This window comes from Anser brachyrhynchus (genome assembly GCF_964034855.1).
Source record: "Anser brachyrhynchus genome assembly, chromosome: 29".
Classification (NCBI taxonomy): domain Eukaryota; kingdom Metazoa; phylum Chordata; class Aves; order Anseriformes; family Anatidae; genus Anser; species Anser brachyrhynchus.
Genome location: NC_137722.1, coordinates 2,342,054 through 2,363,587, shown reverse-complemented (window position 1 = coordinate 2,363,587; position 21,534 = coordinate 2,342,054). Strand labels below are relative to the sequence as shown.

Here is a 21,534-nt window from a genome sequence, read left to right as displayed (position 1 = left end):
TTTTGTTTTTTTTTTCCCCCCTTAAAAGCCCGGAGATTTGGGGTTTTGAGTTGGCTCGCGCAGCTTTCCGCTGACGGGTTCCCTCTAGCCCAGATGGGAAGGGCCTGGCGAAGGCGGCAGCCTGGAGCCCAATTTATCGATGGGGGGATTTGGGGGAAGCTTTCGCTGCCCCCTTTTAGCACCCACCTCGGCGCGAAGCCGCTGGCGCTCGGTGCCGTGGCGGAGACGGCAGCGTCCAACCCATGGCCGGTGTTGGCGGGGGGGGCTGGAGGCCCTGGCCTCCCCCCTCTCCCCCCACTGGAGCTCCAGGCACCCAAATCGCGTCCCTCAGAGGGAGGCGGCGGCGATGCCGCTCGTGTCCCCCTCTCCGCTGACACCCGTGCGGGGTTGCTGGAGCCGCTGGCACCGAGCCGCCCTCTCCCCACAGGCAGAGAGCGCGCCGGGGTTTGCTGCTCGGCCTCTCCCCTTTTCGGGGGCACCTCGGAGGCGTCGTTCCCTCCCCCCCCCCTCGGCCGGGGTTCGAAGCAGCCGGCGGATCCCGAAGTTGGTGGGGGCGGGAGGGACAGGCATCAGTCATTGCATAAGCTGCGTTGCCTTTGGAAACGAGGCTGCAGCAGCGATGATGAGCTCGAGGGAAGTTCCTCCATCCTCTCTCTCCTCCACCCCGATGACTTGGAACGGGGCGAAAGCCAGCACGGGAACGCCCCCTCACCGGGTGGCTGGCGGTGGGCTCCTGCCGCGGGGTGCTGTGCCTTGCCGACCCCACAAAGCCACGTGCAGCTGGCACGGGGTCCTTTGGAGCTCCGTGGGCAAGAGCTCCCCCGGTCTGGGGATGGGGCTTGGGGAGGAGGTTTCAAAACCCCAGCCCCCCCCTCCGCCCCGGCAGTGCAGCGGCGGGGCTGCCTCGCTTTGCGACCCCCGAAGCCGCTCGCTCGGGTTGTGACGCTGAAAATGTTAATTTGTTCCTGTCTTTGGCTGCAGAAGAGAGGGGAGACAAAGTCCAGCCGGCGGGGATGGTGGAGGAGCTCTTCCAGCGGGACAAAGGGCAGCGGCGCGCGGCTCTGATCTGCCGGAGCGCTCTTCCCATCTGCCGGGGCGGCGGCGCGCTCCCCGGGTCCCAGTGCTGCTCTGGGGATACCTGTGGTTAAGGGCGGCCGAGGTGTTTCGGTGCAGCCCTTTCCCCTCCGTGGTCTGGGTCTTGTGCACGCAGGTGCCGTCTCCCTGGGCAGGGACGGGTTTGCCGGGAGCCGGGCTGGGTCCAGGGGACTGTTGGGGGTGGCCGGGGGGGCTGGCGCTGCCTTTGCCACGCGAGGGAACGGGGCTGACTGGGGGGAGCCTGCCCAGCTCCACGCAGATGTGGGCAGGGGGTGTCTGTGGGGTGCTGAGGGCAGGGTGCTGGCCCGTGATGTGGCCAGGCGCTCCGCTCTCGCCGCGTCTCTGCCGTTCCTGCGCGCCGCGTGCCCACGTAGCGCTGCGATCCCTGCGGGAGCGGCACGGCCGCGGCTCCTGTCCCGCCTGCTCCTTCTTCGGTGACGTGTGCCGGTGCTGGGGGGGGGCGCGGAGCATCCTCAGCAGCGCTGCCCGTTTCTGGGGTGGAACCAAGGCGCTGCCTCCTCGTCGATGCCAAAGCGACCTCGTTGCTTCCGACCTCGTCCTCGGCATCCCGGCCCCCGTTTGTGCTCCGCTTCTGAGCGCGGTGCGGGAAGGTGCCGGGGCTGCTCCTGCCCTGTCGGCTGTTCGTGCACTTCCTCCTGTGTCAGGAACCAGTTGGGCCGACGGAGGGCAAACCACCCAAGTCTTCCCCGTTCCTCAAAGGCCTTGGCACCCAGAGCCGCCTCTTCCTGGAGGAGAGCTGGCGAGGCTTTCGAGTTAATTGGTTCCTCTTTGCCACCAGCCCGTACTTGACGCACAGCTGCCGGCTGCCTCCTGCCTGGCACAGGACGGGCGCAGCCTCGGCTTTTCGGCATCCCTGGGCCAGGAGGGAGGTGCGGGTGGCATGGCTGTCGGTGGCGGGGGCACGGGGCCGCTGGTGAAGGGACGGCTTCGAGCCGGGACAGCTTTTGTGTCTCTGGCTCTCGCAGCCGGAGTAGGATGAGCCTTGCAGTCCTGTGTGATTGGCAAGGTGTGGACGTGGGGAGAAGCCAAACTGTCTCGATATAGCTTTGCAGGAGTGACTCACTCCCCAGGAACCTGGCAGAGAGAAGGGCTGGGGAGAGGAGCACAGATGCTTTCTCACTTAGCGAGGGAGGCTCGTCTGGGGGGGTCTTAGCGACCCAGGGCTGGTTTTGGGGCTGGCTGCAAGGCAGGGTGGGGCGATGCCTCCGCCCCGGCGCTGCCCTCGTCCTGCCTGCCTGGCACCGCCCTGGTAGGAGCCGGCTCCTTACGAGCCTGGAGCCGCCCGTGCCCGAGGCCATGATGTGCCCGGAGGGTGCCGGGGTCCGGCACGGGTCTGTCACCGGCCAGCTGTGGGCACCGCGCTCCTCGGCAGAGCCGGCAAGCAGCGGCAGCAGCGCTGCACCCGTCCTGGGACGGGGGGACTTCCCCTCGCAGAAACAACGGCTGATAAGCAGGGGCAAGCTAAGGGGAAAAAAAAATGGTGCAAAGCAGCTGCTCCGCGGTGTCCCCAGAGCCACGGTCCTTCTCTGGAGCTCAGCGCTGGGGGACAGGGTGGAGGTGGGAGCTGGCGGCTTGCCCAGGGGTCAGGAGGTGCCCACGGACGGAGCCGTTCCACCGCGGGGCCCTTGGAGGGCAGGAGGACACGGGGCTGTGGTGCTGGTGGTGGTGCGGTCCGAGCGAGGCCGCTCGCTTCCCCGCGGGGTGCTTTGGGAAGGCACCGCGAGGGGCTGTGCTCGGCCGCCTCCTCACTGGGGAGGGCGGAGGGGACCCCGGCCGCCGGAGGGCTGCAATAACATCCCCGTTAGCTCCTGGCGTTTCCTGTGGCTGAGCTGAGCGGGGAGAGACGGGGCTGGGAGGGAACGAGGGGCAGAGTCCTTGGGCGGAAGGGATCCTGGCTCTTGGAGGAAGAGGGAGCATCCCTGCGGGTTTTGGAGGTGAATGCGCCGGCCTCGGAGGGGTACTGGGCACGCGGGACATCTGCAGAGCAACCTTTTGCGTTGGCTTCCTCGTGTGGCGCTGCCGGGGGGATCCTCAGCGAGGGCCCCGCTGTGCCGCGCGTGGGGAAGCCCCTGCCCGGCGCCTTCCTCCAGGAGACGAACGCCAGCGAGCACAGTGCTGTGGCGCCTTGTGCGGGTGCTGAACCCGGGGCTGCAACCGGCTCGCGGGGATTTTGGGTGCACCTTTGGGATACGTTCCCGAGCCCGCTGCGGGGGGTCGTTCAGTGGGGCTTTGGTCAGCTCGGGCTGCCCGCTGCCGTCCCGTGCAGGGCACGTGCGCCTCCCCGCGCCCCCTTGGCCCTGGGAAGAGGGTGCAAGGGGATGCTTCCCGAAACGGCAGCTCCGGGGGGGCGGCGCAGCCCAGGGCACTGCGGTCAGGGCTGGGTGCTCGTGAGCCTGGCTGAGTCAGCACTATCGATGTGACAGCAACCAGCGGGCAGGACCGTGCCTTGCCGTGGGGCAGGAGGTTCCTCTTCCAGGTGCCGAAAAGATTTCGGTTCCCCGATGCGTGTCGAGCACCTCGTTCAACCGCTAACCCACAGGCGAGTGCTGGCTGCGCTCCCAGAGCCCACTGCTCTCTGTGCCATGCGCCTCGGCACAGTGCAAAGTCATCGTGCTCCCGGTTTTCCCCAGCAAGTCGCAGAGCTTGGCTGAAATGCCTGGGTGTGTAGGAGAGCTGTCTGAAACCCCACGGATAAGTCGGGAAGAATCCAGCAATCCCAGGATTGGGAAATGGGCTCCTCGGAGATTGCGCCTGCTCCTCGTCGCGGCGGTGCACGGCTGACTCAGCCTGCGAGCGGTGAACGCATCTAACCCGTTTCCTTCCTGCGGGCTCTATGCTTTGCCAAGCAGACAAGGCTCTCGTTGTGCTGGGATTGAATTTTTATCTCCGCCGCCTTCTGGATTAGGCATTCTGGCTCCATCCCCGTCGGTGTCCTCTCCGCGCGTGGCCGCCAGGAGATGGGGCGTAGGTCCCCGGTTCGTGGCCTGTTCCCCTCTGCTGCCGCTGCGCACGCTGTGTGCCCGGAGTCCTGCCGGGCGCTGTAAATTAAGCAGCCGCTGTCCCCGAGGGGGAGGAGATGTGTGTTTCTGAACCCCATCGGTATCACAGCCACGTGACCGAAGCCGGTGAAGGTCAGCGAGCGGCGTCGTGCGCTGGGGGCACGTCCAGCGCCGGCCTGGCGGTGCCGTGCTGGACGCTCACTGGCGGTGCTGCGCGTGCGGCCCCTGCCTGCTCCTCTCCCTGGGGGGGGGCCCAGGGCTGCAGGCGATGCTGGGCTGGGGGCCGGTACCGGGGCCGGTACCGTGCCCGGCACCTGTGGAGGTCTCGTGTCTGCGCCATCTTCGGTGGCGTTCCCAAGCGAGCGTCAACGCCGTCCGCACAGAGATGCGCTTTCCTCTCCTTCGTATTTCGCAAGCCACTGCGAGACCAGCTTGCAGTTATTTACAGACCAGTTTTTGCTGTTGACTTAACTTTTCAGTCACTTACATTTAATGTACCTTGGCAGCCCGTCCTGCCAGCGGCAAGCAGCAGCAGCAAATATTTTCAGCCTTTTTCTAATTCGGCTCAAACTTCTTGTTTTCTTCGCTCCGCGCCTCTTATTTTAAGAAGGAAAAATGCTGGGTGGGTTGCGAGGACTGTTTTGCTGGATCTTATTCCGTTGTGTGAGGTTGCTTTCCCCAGTGCAGTCCATCCATCTCTGGTGCTAAATATAGGCTTGCTGTGTCCTTTCTTAGCCAAGGAAGCCGAGCAGACGAAAGCTACAATCACGCGGATGCTTTGCAGGGTTAGAGACGGTCCCAGCGCGCCTGAAGCTCAGGCTCGCGGGGTGGGCAGTGTGGGGCTGGGCAGGACCCTGCCGGTGGCCCGGAGGTCCTGGGGGGTCCCGGGGGAACCTTGCTGTGGGGGCAGTGGGTGGCCTCGTCTGCCGTGGGAGGGGGAGAGCGGGTCTGTGATTTCTTCCAAAAAGTGGACTGAGGCATCTGAATGTGAGTTGCAGGTGACTGGGAAAGCGTCTAATCGAGTTGGAAGTTTCATCTTTAGTTGTCTGGACCAATTAGCCTCCTGCAAGGTGCCGTTTCTCCAAAGGAGAAGGCAGCGCTGCAAGTGGCGAGGGTGAGCGCGCGTTTCTGGGTCGTGGCCGGGCACGTGGGGCCGTGACCGGCAGGTGAAGGGCAAAGAAACCTGCGGCAGGCGATTAGCTTCAGTAACTTGGGCTGGGGAAGGAGACGGACGGATTGCTTTCCTTTTGGAGTTGCTGCTGGATTCAGGGCTGCGATTTCCATCCCTTAGCGAACGAACGGAGAAGGTTTCCTGCCGGGGGTGAAACGGGCGCCTTCCGAGCCCTCCTATTGCCGCTCCTCTGCCTCAGCCTTGCTGAGATGTGGCTAGGTTTTGTTTTCTGTGGGCTGCCAGGCAAATTGTTATTTTAATCCGCCTGGAGCTTTGAAACGCATCAATCTAGTCCATTTACTTAATATGGTGCAGCTCTTTGTTTGCAGGCGCCGCTACAGACGTCTGAGCGCAGGGACCCGGCGCTCATTGGATCACGGGTCTGCACAGCAGCTCATTGTGTCTGATGAACAGTCAGGAGTACCTCTGCCTCTCTGTTTGCTGGCACGACAGGCCACGCTGGAGTAGTCACGGCACTGTAGCGGTTAATCAGTCTCCTTGGGGCTAATTGCGACTTGGTTTCCCTTGTCTCTGCTTTCCTGCACCCAGGTCGGGAGCCTCCTGGCATCTCGGCTGCACGCTCCAGCCCACGGGGTTCTGCGAGTTTCTTTTTGTGCTGTGCTCAGAATTTGCTGAAGGCTTTGAGTGTCTTGACCTTAAAAAAAAAAAAAGAAAAAAGAAAAAAAAAAAAGGCTTTTGCTGTGTGGGTAAAGCTGTGACACTGGGGAGGAATAGCGACCCCGCACCTCGCTCCTGCCCTGCAGCAACACCGCTCTGCAGAGCCTGGACCTGGTCTGCTCGTTGTGGGGTTGCCGCTGGGCACCCGGCACGTGCGGCCGCTCGGAGCAGCCTCACCTGGGGCCGAGCACGGGTCCTGGTCCCTGGGTGTGCAGCCAGGAGGGAGCTGGAGCCCTCGTGCACCGCAGTCGAGCAGCTCCAGTCCCAGCAGCGCGCTGGGGAAGGAGCCGGGCTGTGAATGGCTTCCTCCCCCGGCCCGCTGCCTTCTGTTGTAGTGCTTTTTTATTGTTTGCAAAAGGAAGCAGTTGGCTTTAATACTTCCTACAGCGACAGCACTTCCAAAGGCCTGCACGGAAGCTGCGGGGCGTAGGGCCTCAGACACCTTCCTGCCGTGGCAGGGGAGGGCAGGCGCCATCCATGGCCTCCCAGGGCAGCAGCGGGGGGCCCGAGCTGTGTCTGTCTGTCCGTCCTTGGGGCCAGCTCCGGCCTTTGCCCCAGGGCAGGGCACCGGGGGCTTCCGAGGTTATTGCCAAGCAGGGGAATTTCCTCCCTGTCTCCTGAAAGCACGAATGGAGGGATCCGTGGTGCTGCCTTCATCTGTGCCGCGGGGACACGCGGCCCCGGTTGTATCTGTGGGGCTGGCCGGGAGGTGGGCGAGATCCTGCCCCGCTCCGTGTCACCCCGCGTGGCTGCGGCGAGGTTCTGCTTCCCGCCGGAGCCCGTCCGGGTGGGTTCGCTCAAGTGTCTCCTCTCGTGGCCTGGAGCGGGTTTTCTCTGTGGAATTTGGAGCCCAGCGTTGTGCTCATGAGTTTGGTTTTCTCTTCTGCGGCTGCCTGATGCCGGCATCCCTCCCAAACCTGCCCTGCCCCCTGCTCTTTCAGCTTCTCTGAAATCTCAAAGCTCCTTTTTCTGCAGCTTGCAGAAGGTAGGAACGGGCACACCAGGTCCAAGCACCAAGGAGCGTCCAGGCTGCTGCAGGCGAGCACTTAGGCGGTCATAGCCGCGCTGGTAGAGATGCCAAGGGGGCAGGGTAATGTCTGGGACACAAAATCAGACCAGACATAACTGTACCAGATTCCTCTTTAATCATTTTTGCCAGTTATAAACAGATGGGACACTTCACCGTGCCAAAGATTTTGTTTTTTCCCTCCACCTCTCAAGACCCAGCCCAGCGGCTGCATCCCCGGGGGTGCCGCCGGGGGCACGGGGGCTCTGCCCGCCCCACGCTGCCCTTGTCCTTGGCCCGAGCTGCGTGCAGGGACGCGGCCGGGTTACTCTGCAATTTGCACAGCTGATCGGAGCTGCCTTTTGCCAGCAGAAGCAACAAGCCCGGGTATTGTGCGGCGACCCTGGGACACAGCGTTGGGGTTCTTTGTTGTTGTTGGATTTTATTTTTTTTTATTTTATTTTTTCCTCCCCTCCCTGCTCGAGCTTGGAGCTCGCTGTTTGGGTGGTAGCTGCGGCTCGTGGGGCCGCGCGGCGCTCTTGGCACGGCGGCTCGGCCGTGGCCCGGCCCGGGTGTCTGGGCCGCAGTGCTGCGGTGGGGGAACGGCGCCCGGCCGGCACGGCGGCGGCGAGGAGCGGGAGCGGGGCCAGCTCTCGCGCGGGGCGGCCGAGGAGCGGCGCAGGCGGGGGCTGCGCTGCGGGGAGGCGATGGGGCTGGAGCCCCACCGCCGGCCACGTCCCCTCTGCTGCCTCCACCTGCCCTCGCCCTGCCGGGCGTTTGGACGTGCGAAGCGCTTGGTTGGCGTGGCCGACTCGGCTCCGCCGGGGCCTGGCCCAGGGAAATCCTCCTCCAGGCACGCGGGGAAGCGGCGTCGGCCCGTGGAGGCCGCTGGCTGCGTGCGGCACGGGGCCGTGGGCAATCGGTGGTGCGGAGGGGGATGAGGCAGCGCCCAGCAAAGCCACAGCGCGATGTGGCATCCTGTTAGCATGCTCTTGAGGAAACCCCAAGTGTTCCCCAATCCTGCACCGCCGCCTCCGAGGTGCGCGCTAGCGGCCCGTCCGGCACGCTGTGCCTGCAAGGTGCCGCTGCGGGGGAGGCCTGAGCCAGGGGACGCTTCCCCACCCTGCTTTGGAGGCTGCGTTTTTGTTCCAAGTCTGCTATCACTGGGCGAGCAGGTCGGGTTTGCTTTTGGGGTGTGTTCCTCCTAGACAGGCTCCAGCTCCCGTGAGGCAAGGAGGGGATGGGCCGGGGGAGTTTTTCCCAGCCTCCCTGTAGCTACGGCCACGTTTGAGCAGGTCACAGCCAAACCCCAGCTTGGGCAGAGCAGCCGGAGATGCTGTCTGCGTGGAGCAGGAGGGGTTACGGTATTGCTCTGCTTCCCTGTGCTGTTTTCTTCAGCGGGAGCCTGAGGTTTTCCTGGGGAGACCTTGAAATAGCAGCTGGTGCCGCGGTGGCTTCGTGACCTTGTCCCCCTGAGCTGCAGGGGGTGTTTGCTCCCCAAAACAATGGGGCTCGTGAAAACCACCTGGCAGCTTGTGCAGATGATGGAGCTGGGTCTGTTCACCTTATTCCTCTTGGTGCAGGGGACACGCATGGGGCAGGGGTCTGGCGTTTCCCAGCGCTGGCTGGGGTGGGAGCCCAAGTTTGCATGGCACAGCCTGGTCTGGACTTGTAGTGGTGACCGCCCTGCGGATGCTCGCAGGTCCGTCCATCCCCGGACCCGTGGGTGTCACAAGCGTCGGCAGGCCGGGTCGCCCCCGGAGCGGCAGGACCGGGAGACGGCGTTCACACGGACAGGTGGACCTGAATTCAGAGTAGCTCCCCGAGCGGCACTCTCCTCTTGGGAATAAAAGTCCCTTTATGCTGGAATAATTAGTGTACTCAGAGCACACTAATTATTCTGGGATAAAAGTGACTTTTATTCCGGCAGAGTGTCCTCTCAAAGGGCCCTTTCTGCCCGCTCCCGGTTCACAATAGCTATTCTGGTCCGTTTCCCCATTTTAGACAAAGTCCTTATTTGCAAAGCCAGCGAAATTGAGTTGACTAATGAATTAAGGCCAATGGTTTTGGCCTGGCTCCAGCGCTTTTCGAGCCTTGGCTGGCTGATGCCCGTCCCAGGCCGAATGCAGTCGAGCGCCCTGCTGCCCAGCGCAGCCCCCCGCCTGCTGCCGGCCCTACCGGCCCCTTCGCCTCGCGCAGCCCTGGGCTCTGTCATTTAGCTCCTTGCAGAGTCCTGCCCTGTGATTCAGCTACCCAGATGAAATGCCTATTAATCTATAATGTGCAATTGCTTTATTGCACAATGCAGGCAGGTCTCTGGGGGAAGCGTTATCAGCTTTAGCCACAAGCCATAAATAACTGCCTCCGGTGCAGAACGCTATATTCTGTTTGGGTTCCAAACTGCCAATGGTATAAACATCCTACTTCTTATTGCTAGAATAAATAAAGGGAATAAAACCTTCCGAGCAGGTAGAGGAGGCAGAGGATGTTCTGGATCTGGGGGGGAGGGGGGACATCGTGCACGGCATCCGTAGTATCAGGCTGGGTCTCCTGCCCCGAATCAATGCCCCTTCCTCACCCCTCTGCCTCGTGTGGGGAGGGGAAGGGGCGGCCCCCCCCCAGAAGGGGTGGCTGCCAGCCAGGCACGGCTGCAGCCCCTCCAACCGAACCGAGAGGAATTAAGCCCCTTTCTCTTGGCTGCAAATGCTTTTTTTGTTTTTTCTTTTCTCTTTTTCTTGTTTTCATTTAAATTGCAGATAAGCTGCAAAAAAAAGGGAAAAAGGAGGAGAAAAAAAAAAAAGCACGATTCTTTCTTGAAACACCCTCTGCTGCGTGGCTGGAGCCTGCCCCTTCTGCCCCTCCCCACCACATTTTGTATGATCAAGCTTTTTTTTTTCCCCCTCCGATTCTGAAAATGCCGTGGATTCATTTCATCTGGTTTCATCTCCTGCCATTTTTTAGCTCATTCTTCTAAGGATCAATCTGTGGGTCTGGAGGCAGAAGGGGGGGACGGGGGGGATCTCACTCCAGCACAGATCTCTCAGCTTCTGAATTTGGTTTAAAATGCAAATTCCACCCCCCCCTTTTTTTTTTTTTTAATGCATTTTGTCTGAAGGCAGCTGAGCTGCCCGGAGCCTGGGGAGCAGGAGCAGGAGGGGAAGGGGCTGGGCTGGCGGGGGGAGCGCATTCCTCCCAGCGCGTCCAGATTTCCTGATGCGTGTTAGCATTTAAATCGTCTCCCCCTGGATCTGTTTGAAGTCAGGTGACCGCGGTGCGCGGAGATGAAAGGAGCCCTTGGAAGTCGCGATATGATTTTATTCCCCTTCCCCCTCTCCCCGCTGGGGATGGCCGCTCGTGGCCATCTCCGTTCCTGTCCTCCCTGATGGGGAGCCAGCCCGGCCCCTGCTGCCACCCCTCGTTGTTCCTTCTCCTGCTCCACGTTCCCCTCTCATCCTTTGTCTGAATCGGTAAAGGAATAGCGGGCAGAGGATGGGCTGGTGGCTGCCACGGGCCCACGGTGGCTGCCACGGGCCCACGGTGGCTGCCACGGGCCCACGGTGGCTGCCACGGGCCCACGGTGGCTGCCACGGGCCCACGGTGGCTGCCGCGGGCCTGCTCTGGCTCATCCCTCGGCTGCTCCTCGGCCAGGCCGCGGTGCCGCCTCTTGCCCCAGCAATGGTGGCGGGGCCGAGGCCTGGCTGGGAGCTGGGGCCTGGAGGCGGATGCTGGGGGCAGCTGGGGTCCCGGCACCCTTGGGCTGCTCCCTCTGTGCCCTCCTGTGGGCGACGGGAGCACGGTCTCCGTGCGAAGGGTCCAGGCCAGCCTCTGGGAGCAGCCGGGGCACGGGCCAGGCCCTCTGCGTCTGAGGGCTGCTGCGAGACCTTGAAGCACCCTCCGTACGTGAGCATCCCCCGTGTCGCCTCGAGGCAGCCGGCGAGCACGAGCCAGAGGCGAAAAATCCGCGAAGGCTCGCAGCACGCTTTGGGGGATGCTCGGGGCACGTGCCTGAAGATGACGGTCCACCGGTGCTCTGCTCGGATGGGGTTTTCGGGGTGGTTTTCAGCTCCTTGCTGTATCTAAAAGCTGGCCGGGTCTGGGGAGGCCGGCTCAAAGATGCCTTCCGACGTTCTTCGCCCTCAGCCAGCTCTTTCCCAGCGACAGATGCGCGCGTTTCTTATGAATGGCGTTTTGCTTCCGTTCGAACCTCTCTTGCAAAGCTGAGGCAGGCTTTTCTTTTCAAAATTGTCCTTTTATAAAACAAAACAAAACAAAACAAAATCCCCTAAAAAAAAAAACCAACAAAAAATCCCCAGAGCTAATGCCTTGTGATTTAGACGCAATAGGCAGACTTGAAAGGAAAAGGGAAAAAATGCGTATTTTAAAGTCAATATTTACTTAGCAATTGAACCAGCCCCTCCCCCTCCAACCCAAATAAGTTCCAACCAGCGCATACCTGCGGCTCCTCCAAATGGGAATAGCTCGGAGTGCGAACAGCAACGTCATTCATGGAAATAGCAGCTCCGATGGAGCAGCCCGTCTGGTTTGAATCTTCTCATACGAGGGGGCCAGAGGGAAGAATGGCAAAAATGCATTTGAACTGTTTAGAGATCTTGTATTTAAATGCAAACCAAACAAATAAGCCTCCCCCCCCCCCTTGAAAAAATGTGACTGCAAGATCTAAGTTTTGTTATTTTAAATGTCTCTATTATCCTGTCTAGTTTTTCAGAGCCAAAGGACCTGACAAATTTACTTTAGCCATGAGCTTGCAAATTCTGCACGCTGTGTGCAGAAATGCCCGAGTGGCCGGGGGAAGTCGCAGCCCTTCTGGGCTCTGCTCTCCCCGTTTGTGATATTTTATTTTTATTTTTATTTTTATTTTTATTTTTATTTTATTTTATTTTATTTTATTTTATTTTATTTTATTTTATTTTATTTTATTTTATTTTATTTTATTTTATTTTATTTTATTTTATTTTATTTTATTTTATTTTATTTTATTTTATTTTATTTTATTTTATTTTATTATTTTTTTTGTCATTGGCCTTACAGCTTTGTAACAAAGCTCCGGTCCCTGCATTCAAGGCATCATGAAGGACTCGAGGTGTGCGCGTGCCTCAGTGTTTTACCTTTTCTCTCCGTGCCTGTCTGTCTTCAGGCTACAGAGAAATTCTGGAGAATTTGAAGAGTCCTGACAACACAAAAAATGAATAAATCACTCTCCCCCCCCCCCGAAACTTGAGAACAAAGAATGGATGATGTGGGGGAGATGGTAGAGAAGAATGAAAGCCTGGGATGACTGATTTTTGTGTTCAGTTAATAGGACCGCTCGGAAAGTCTTTCAGTTTGGCGTCGTGGCCTTGCGTGCCGGGGCCCGGGAGGAGTCACGCGAGGTGCATGCGCCCGGTCATCGTTTTGGGAAAGCAGCCTCTAAATTGCGCTGTCCTCTGGCCAAGGGACATCTGGAGAGTTAAATCGAGAGGGAGGGACGCCGAGGGGATGGAGATGGGGTTGTAAACTGTGCTCCAGTGCCGGTGCTGGTGAGGACCGGGGCTGGACTGAAGCACAGATGATGCCACCTTTCACCCCGCACGCACCGGGATGCTGGGGCTTTTCCATCCCCCCCTTCTCCGGAGGTTCAATAATTTCGTGCCAGACTTCTGCCCTCCGGAACGACCTCGCGGGTTTTCGTGTCGCTGCGGCAAAGCTCCCAAGGGCGACGTTCGGGGACCTCGAAGCATCCCAGCGGTTGTGCTGGTGGCAGCTGTAGCCAGCTCTGAGCGAGGAGGGGGTCTGGCAGGGAAGTTTGAAGGCTCGGCTGGTTTATGTCGCCCCTTTTTGGTCCCGAGCTGCTGGGGCTCGGTACCCGGATGGAGTTCGCAAGCCTGACGTGCGTCCTGGAGCAGGGTTCAGAGCGAGCCCGGCTCTGCGTGCGCAGCGCAGGAGATGTGTGTTTTGGCAGGCTTGGCCATTGCGCGGGACCGTGTATGCTAGCATGGAGGGGAGGGGAGTAGCTGGGGAACAGAGACCTATGAGGAATGTGGAGTGGATTTATCCCCCCCCCCCCCCCCCCAAGAACATCTGTTTTGCAAATCATGCTCATTCCAGTCCATATTTATTGCCAGTGCTGTTTCCTTTGCGAAGTAAGAGCCAGCCACCTCCTCCAAGGAGAGGAGCGAGAATTGGGTTGAGTAGAAAAGTATGGCTCGCTTAAAGGAGGAAGTTCTTTAACTTTTTTTTGTGGTTTGCTTCCAGTTTATCTAGGTTTTTATGCCATAGTCATCCGTGCACTGAAGGTAATTTGGCTTCTACTCAAGGTGAGGACCTTCTGTTCACCAGCCTCCCAGAATAGTCCATTTAAAGTAGAAGTGCTGATTTCTTGCTTTAGGCAAAGATGAAACGTGTTTTGCTGTGTGTTTTTTTGTTAACACTTTAAAAAAAAAAATTGTGAACCCACTGCGCGTCCACACGAAGCCCTCTGGCTGCCTGCGTTGCGGTGCTGACTTCGTCTGCCCTCATCACCGAGGCAGCGAGAGGTGCCGCCGGGGTCCGGGTCCTCTCCTGCCCCGACAGACCCTGCTGCAGCTCCGCTTCCCTGCTGGGACGGGCGCCCCCAGCCCTCCCTAGAGAAGAAGGGCGCCCTTTTCTGTACCGAAATAACCATTTGCTGTTTTGAGTACAATTTTTTTTTCCCCCCTCTGTCCCCTTTTGAATTATTTTTAAGCGAGGATCTCTCCTCTGACTGCTAAAGAGGCAAATGTTTTCCATGGAAGGCTTTTGCAGCTGTCCTGGCCCTGCAGTCTGAGCTGGCCATTGTACACTGCATGAAGGCTTCTTTATTCTCCTACCCAAAGTTGGAGCTCCTCTCTCCGCTGAGATTGCCGCTTCTGCTGATGCGGCCGCCTGGCTTTCAAAAAGAAACTTGGCTCATTGTGAACGATGCATTAACAGACACCTTCTCTAATTGTCCACCTGGCATTTAGGCATCTTGACACTCATTTTGGAGGCTATTTAACTCACTAGGAACATGCTGTGCAGGAACAGAAAGTGCGTTTTGTTACCGAGAAGCCTGGAGAGCTAGTGGCTGAAAAGGGAAGCAGGCTTCTTTCTTCTCCCTGTGCAGAGCCACCAGCAGCGGTGCAGGCTTGTGCTTCCACGGCGATCCTTGCTTCTGTGAGTGACGGCGGGGACAGTGAGCTCCGAGCCCAGTTCAGACACAGCTTTGTGGCAGGGTAACGCCACCCGTGGCGGCAAGGTGCAGTGAGACCGTTCCCTGGGGCTCACCTGTGCTGGGGAAGCACCTTTCTTCCCTGCAGCTGACTTAGCTGGAGACCTGCACGTGCACTGCCACGTCCGGGAAGAGGCAGGTGCGAGCCAAGTACGTGTCTACAGGGGTGGCATTCCTGACGGCAAACCATGACACATGTGAAGCCTGACAAAGGAAAAAAAAAAAAAGGCGTATGAGCAATGTTTTAGTGCTTGGAAGAAATCCCACATGTTCTGCTCCTGCGTAGGGGAGCTGTTGCAAGCAGCAGGAGAACTTGCTCTCCTTCGGTCTGTCTAACCGCAGCCAGTCCGTGAGACGGAGCTGGTCTGGAAGATTTAGGTGCTGGTAGCTAGGGATGACGTCTTCGGAAGAGGGGCTCGTGTTCCGTGCTGCTGGTGAGCATCTCTGTTCCAGGACGGGTGTCTCTAGTGCAAAATAAACCAGTTGCATCAAGATCCTGCCCTGGGCCCGGCTTCATCTCCTGTGTAGACACAAACCTGGGGGGCTTTGAGCAGCTGGGGGGCAGCAGAAGTGTAGGTGCCGGGCAGGAGGCTTGGAGCCGCTTGCCAGGGGGCTGCCCTCGTAAACCAGCTCCTGCTCCCCTCGGGGGGGAGGAGGAAGGCGAGAGCTGGAGCTGGGCTCGGCCGAGGGCCGTCGGGGTGCGTGCGTGCGGCGGTAGGTCACGTTGCGGCTGCTGGAAACCTCGGGGGATGAGGGAGAGCAGGAAATCCAAGGGAGTGTCGGTTCTTTGCTGTGGTTTCCTTAATGAATCTTGCATTGGGTAAACTTGTGGCTCAGAGATGGGGGAGGAAGATCAGCTCCTCCAGGAAGAGGGGGTGGCAGAGCTGGCCCTGGTGGGGACGCGGCCCCCGGCGCTGGGGCGCGGGTGCCAGGCTCGGGGTGCTCGTGGGGACCCTGAGCGGGCAGCGGGTGCCCGGCGGGGTGCAGCCCCTTCTGCTTTGGGTCTGACCTGTCCCTGGGGCCGAGAGGAAACGGCCCCGTGGTGACCATGGGCTCCGTAGCAGGGCCGGCACCAGCTGTGCCCAGCAGGAGGGGTTGCTCCTGCAGCCGGTGGTCCCGTGTTTCATCACTGTCAGCCCGAGCACCTGGGACAAACGGCCCCGTAGGATGCCCCGCCGTCCCGTCCCGCACTGCCGGCTCCTGCAGGAGGAACAGGAGGGACTTGGCTTTGAGCTGGTTGTCTTAGGAATGGTGTTGGGATCGGAGGGCTTGGCAGGGGCTCAGAGCTGCGGGTGTTTCGTCCATTTTGATACATCCAGTCTCCATCTTGACTGCGCTAAACTCCGTGTCATGGTATCGAGCGTCTCCGTCTAGCAGCAGCTCCAACGCTTCTGATGCTGTAGAGACCCGAGCGAAGGCAGGTTTGCAGGAGGCGATACTCTTCAATCAAACCAATCGGGCATTTCCGGAGAAAGCAGACAAGTTTTGGGGCAAACAGAGCCCCTTTGCGGGTCTAGGCAATAACTGGAGAAGTCCCAGGGTGCAAGGGCAGGTGGGAGAGTTTCCCCCTCCTTTAGGAACCAGGGTTTGGGCAGGGGATGGGGCTCTGCCCTTCCTCCTCCCCAGCAGCACAGACGGAGCAAAAGGCTGCTGAGCAGGGAGGCAGGAGGCATCTCCCGTTCCTAACAGGTCGGCGAGGAATCTCGGCACCTCCTCTGGTCCGTCAGGAGCCTGAGAGCGAGCTGGGTCGTGAAACGCACGCAATGAGCGGTAGCGCTGCTGGGCGCGCGTCCGCGCTGCTGCGCGCTGCAGCCGCCTGGAAACATGCGGAGACCCCCCCTCAGCGTGGGCTGTGCACGATGTGACAGGGGTCCGCGGAGAGGGGAGCTGAGCAGAAGGCAAGGGACGACGCCAGATACCTGCTGGCGTTGCGCGTGTTGTGCTGCCTTCTCCTGTAACGAACATTCAGAGTTGCGTTTGGTTGGGTTTTCAAGATTTCCTCCCTCCCCGAGGGCTCGGGCTCGCTGTTTTATAACAAAAGCTGCAATCAGCGTGGAGGTGTTTGCTGCAAAGAGCTGAGTCTCTCGGGAAAACGCGACGTGCCAAGAGACTGGCGAGGAGGCGGGGAGGGCTGGCGCTGCCGGTGCACGTCCCTGCCGCGGTGCGGCTCTGCCGGGGGCTCGGGGATGGAGCTGGGGCTTTGCGCTTTGACCCCCTCGCCTGCAGCAACCACCTGAACGTTTGCTGCCCGCCCTGCCCCGTAATGCTTCCCGAGCTGCCTGGCTCTGCTCGTGCTGCGTGCGTGTGTTTTATTTGTACAAATACGCACGCGTTTTTCTTTTTAAAGTTTGGCGCTGTCGCAGCCAGCTGTGGATTTGCCAAGAAAGAACTTTCTTTCAGCCTCTGCTGTCCAGAGAAATGAAGCCCGGCAGTGCTGGGGGGGAAGGAAGCTCCCCTCTGGTTTCTTTCCCTTCCAATCGCGGTCTGCGCGCGGAGGACGGGGTCTCTGCCTGCGGGGTGGGTTGGGGCGGTCGTCGCCCCCGTCCCGGTGTGTGGCTGGGGTGCAGGCGAGGAGGCGACGGGTGCCTGCGGCCCTTGCACCCGCGCGAACAGGCAGCACCTGTGCTGCTGCTGCTCGATTTGAAAACATTCCTTTTTAATTTGCTCTCGTTTGGGTTTTCTCATTTTTTTTCCCTTTCTTTTTTACTGTCTGGCATAGAAAATAAAGCGCCTTTGGCTCCCAGGAGCTAATTCATCCAAGTTAAATGATCTTTAAAATCTGTTAGTGCATCATGGATCTCAGTTCCTGTTTTCTCGCAGTGTAATTAATGTTTCAGTTTAAATTTTCTCCTTTCCTTAGGGGCAAGGTTGATGGATTTGATGCCAGGCTAAAACTTTCGCTGAGCCATTAGAAAGAAATCAAACTAAAAGCAATCTAGTCCTTAATTTAAATTTTTATTTTTTATTTTTTTTTAAATAACTTGTCTTTGGGAAGAAACTGATCATGCTTATTATCGTTATTTCTTTTCTCATCCAGCACCGAAGACATGTAGCCCTAAACAGTTTGCATGCAAAGATCAGATTACGTGCATATCTAAGGGCTGGCGCTGTGACGGGGAAAAGGATTGTCCCGATGGCTCGGATGAATCACCTGATATATGTATGTATGACTTTCCTTCCTAATAATTTTCTTTGCGTTTTGCTCCATTCGCTCTTTCACTGCACGGTCGTTCGAGGGTCCTGAACAGGTGTCATCGCACCACTGCTCTACCTCCGCTCACGCTTTCCAGTAGCGCACGAGTTCTCAGCGCCCCGGGGGTGGGACCGCGGGTGCCGCTTACGGCAGGAATTCAGTCCGTCCATCTGTCTGTCTGTCTGCCATTCGTCTCCCTAGCCGCTGCCCCCCGGTGTCTCTCGCTATGGGGGCTGTGACCCATCGCGTTGCGATGGTTTCCTGGGACCTGGGCACCGCTGGGTTTGGTTTCCATCCAAACGGGTTTGAGTGAGGAAAGCCCGGGCTCCCGGAGGCAGGGATGCTGCAAGCGCCTCGCTGCGAGGGGCGAGGCGGCGGCGGCGCCCTGTGCTTCCCCTGGCCCTCGTGGTGGTGGTGGTGAGCATGGGGAGGGGGCTTGGGACCCCGGGATGGGGGAGCGGGGACCTGTCTGTGCCCGCTGGGCAGCGGTGGCTTCAGCGGATGCTGCCGCTCGCCCCAGCTGAGGCCGAAGCCCAGGTGCCGGTGTCCGGCGTCGGAGGAGAAGCCGGGAGCTGCCGCTCGACGGCGAGTGAAGGCGCCTTGTCCTCCCCCGGCTGCCGCTGCGCTTGGCGTAAAGGTTTCTTCCGAAGCAGGCTCTGGTTCGGCGCTGGAGTTATTTGTTTCTTAAGGCGAAATGATGCAACCGTCCCCTCCGTGGGAGGGATGAGGGGGCTGGGATGGGCTGTCTGGCTCCAGTCAATCAGCAGCCCTGGAAAATTACTGCAGGAAGACTTGGAGGCCTTTCCCAGCGCTGGAAGAAATCCGTCCTGATTGACGTATTCCTCTAGCTGTGCATGCCTGTGCCCCGTTTAACCGTGCTCTCTTTATCCATCTGGATAGGTAGATGGACAGCCTGGATGCTTTTTTCCAGCTCTTACCTTTTTCCCCTCTTTCTTCACCGCAAGAGCGGCGCTGGTGGGTGCTGGCGGAGCCTCCTCCCTGCTTGCTGCCTCCCCTTGGGAGGCTGGAAGGCAGCGCTGTCCTCCTCCGCCACCAGGCGTTGAAGCCCCAGGTGCTGATGCCCCCTGGGACCCTCGCTCCTGGGCTCTCCGGGCTGCGCAGACCCCTCGGCAGGAGCACTGCAGCTGCTGCTCTGCAGGGACGGAGCACGGCGTGCCGCTGCCCACAGGCTCCGCGCTGCAGGGCAGGCGGGTAGGGGCGTCGTGCCAGGCGCGAATCAAGGACCAGCGTGTCCTCTGCTCTCACAGTGTCACGGGACGGGCCGGGAGTCTCCTCCGTGTCTGTCTCAGCACGGTAGGCTGCAAAACCTGATTCTGCAGCAGAAAATTCAGTTTAGAGACTGAATCCGTAGCCGTGCCCTGCTGCCTCGGCAGCGACTGCGCGACGCGCTGCCGACGCTCGGCGAGGTGCGTTGGCTTTTCCCTGCACCCGGCAGGGCTCGGGGAGGTTGGGGCAGTCCCGGGCTGCTGTATGGTGCTGGCTGGGCAGCGCTCGGCGCTGAGCTCCCACGTCTGGCCCGCAGCCTGTGCCCGTCTGCCCCTCTCCCATGGGCCGGGGCATGAAGGGAGGCTCCTGCCTGGGCTCGCGCAAGCGCGGTCTGACCTGCCGGCACACGCAGGGTGGAGGGCCCGGTATCTCTGGGATTGCCAGGCAAGGTTTTCTCACGCTGCTTTGGCACCAGGGCTTCCAGAAGGCTCTCATCCTCCTTATCTTTTTGGCAGGGAGAGAATGACTTTTATTACTATTATTTAATCTCTCTCTTTTTTTTTTTTTTAAACCCAGGCTGCAAACACTGCTTTTACACACTGCTTGGCATAGCCTTTCGTACCCTGGCAGTGAGGCAGGGTTATTTACATTGCAGTAATGTACTCATGTCAGAGTCTCTTGAAATGCTGTCTATTATGTGAAAGGTTTTCCTCTCTGGGGAATCCTTTTAAGTATTTGCTGGCTTTGCTCACGTGTTAGCCGAGCATAGGAAGAGTTCCCTTTTTAAGCTCAGTGGCTGCGCTTGTGTCCATGCAAGTGCCTTGCGCTGATTCTTTCCCCGTTGTTTTTTCCTTCCACGGTGCTTTCTTGGGGAAAAAACTTGGACAAGAGCCTCCGTCCAGTTGAAAATGGAAGGAGACGAAGAGCTTTGAGAAATGAATTTGCGGTGGCTGAGCTACGACTGTCATCTGGCTGCTTCATCCCCACTTGGCCTCGTGCCTGGGCCTCTCGCAGCCCCCGCGGGATGTCCTGGGGCAGCCTGGCTGCGTTTGCCCGCACGCTGCCGCCGCCGAGCCGCGGGCATGCTTCTCCCCTCTGGCTTGGCAGCGGCACCCTTCCCGCAGACGCGTGAGGACCCACGGTCTGCAAAGCTACCTGGGTGTTCGCGAGGACCCGGCGTCGCACGGCTCGTCACTTTGGGTATCGAGGAGACCTTAAAGCACTCGGCTCCCCGTTCTCGCCCGGTGCTCGGTGTGGTGCTGGCGCAGCCGCCCCGTGTGCAGCCCTTGCTGGGAGCCCTCGCGGTCGCTGCCCGGTGGCTGCCGGCCCGTGGCGATGCTCTCGCCTCCTCCTTTCCTGCCTGGGTCCAGGGAGTGGTCGGTGGGGATGTCTTGAAATGCCACGTGAACGGGAAGGTGTGCCAAGGCTTTTCCAGAGGAGTGAGGAACGGGGCTGAGCAGGTCTGGGGGTCTCTCCGAAGCTGCCAGGTGTCTCTGCCTTCCAGAAAGCCCCTTCTCAAGCAGGCTGTCCGTGCGGGGTCTTGCGAGCCCTGATGGGGCACCGCAGCCACTCTGCCCCTCCCGAACCCCGTCCTGTCGCTGCGAAAATGTCATCCACAGCCACAGGGCTCATTTCCCAACCGCCCCGCTGCGATGCGGTCCTGAGGCAGCGGGGTCGGTGCTGAGCTGCGTGGTTCCGTGCTGGTCCACAGTGGTTTGTGTGGCTGCGAGGACGTCGGGCAAGAGAACTCGCAGCAGGGAGGAAAAATCGAGCAATGAGGATGCAGCAGCGCTTTATCCAGGTGCTTCTGGCATGGTGTTCTTCTGAGATAAAACCAAGGGAGAGGACCCGAGGGAGCTGCCCTCCGTCCAGGTGGCACGAGCAGGACCTGCCCGCACCGGGTAACGCTCCCCTCTGCTCCCTTGCAGCTTTCCCCACTTCACATTTCTTTGGGCCATTGCCAAGTCAATTACAGCTTGTATTTACAGGGGAAAGAATTGCTTTGCTTTTCTCTTTTTTCTTTTTTTTTCTTTTTTTTTTCTTTTTTTTTCTTTTTTTTTCTTTTTTTTTCTTTTTTTTCTTTTTTTTTCTTTTTTTTTCTTTTTTTTTCTTTCCAAGTGGCTTTTAGAGGTTAAAAGTTCCTGTCTAATTCAGCTCCTTGGGGTGTACCACAAGCTTGTCACGTATAATAAATTGGCTCATTTATTAGTGAGCCAACACAGTCAAAAGCAAACAAAGTGGCTTGTAGATTAATCCTGCCCTGTTTGTGATAAGTAGTTTGATCCAGGCTCTTTGCTGGCGAATAATGGACACGGCAGATCAGTTTTGACTGATGAACGGTGCACTTTATTTCAGTGCCTTCATTCTTTTGGCCCGCTTATTGATAGGACTTAATTAACCCTTAATTTGCGATTACTTGGTGCCTAGATAGCGCTGCGGTTCAGCCCCCTTGGAGAAGTGAAAGCCCCGCAGCAGCACCTCGAGGGGGAACCTCCTGGAAGGGCTCTGCTGGGTGCCGCTGTGCCCTGGGACGGGGAAGCGCCGTGCCGGTGGCTGCGGTGAGCCTCGGACTGGCGTTCCCATCTCACGCACCTCGGATCCCCGTCCCGAGGAGCCCACCTCCCCGGTGCAGAGCGAGTCGGCTAACTGGAAACGTCCTGCAGTGTGTCGGGAAAGTAGCCCGCGTGCGTGGGGAGCCATCTGGCAGCTGGAGCCCTTCGCCTTTCCATTCTTTGGGCACCTCTTGTGCAAGAAAAGGCACGTTATCCGATAAAAAAAGGGGCATGTTATTCAATACGCCCAGGGTTAGTCACTTTGCACGGGACGGACAAAAGCAGGATGAAGTTTTTCACCGCGGCGAGCTGGGAACTTTCCGCGAGGAGCCGCGGCGGTGTGCTCGTGGCGGGAGGCTTTCGCGGG

At 59.2% G+C, this 21,534-nt stretch overlaps 1 protein-coding gene across 4 annotated transcripts in view; it reads left to right on the top strand.

Moving 5' to 3' along the window:
- Positions 1–21,534, top strand: part of LRP1 (LDL receptor related protein 1) — an 89,607-nt gene that overhangs the window by 1,150 nt on the left and 66,923 nt on the right. For 3 of the 4 annotated variants that reach the window (XR_013942586.1, XM_080570888.1, XM_080570887.1), the window contains exon 2: positions 17,233–17,355. The exons of the other annotated variant lie outside the window; for it this stretch is intronic. Coding sequence is in view for 2 of the 3 variants with exons in the window: in XM_080570888.1 (XP_080427014.1) it covers positions 17,233–17,355 (123 nt within the window). In the remaining variant the exon portion in view is untranslated. The remainder of the gene's footprint in view (positions 1–17,232; positions 17,356–21,534) is intronic. 4 annotated transcript variants of the gene reach the window in all.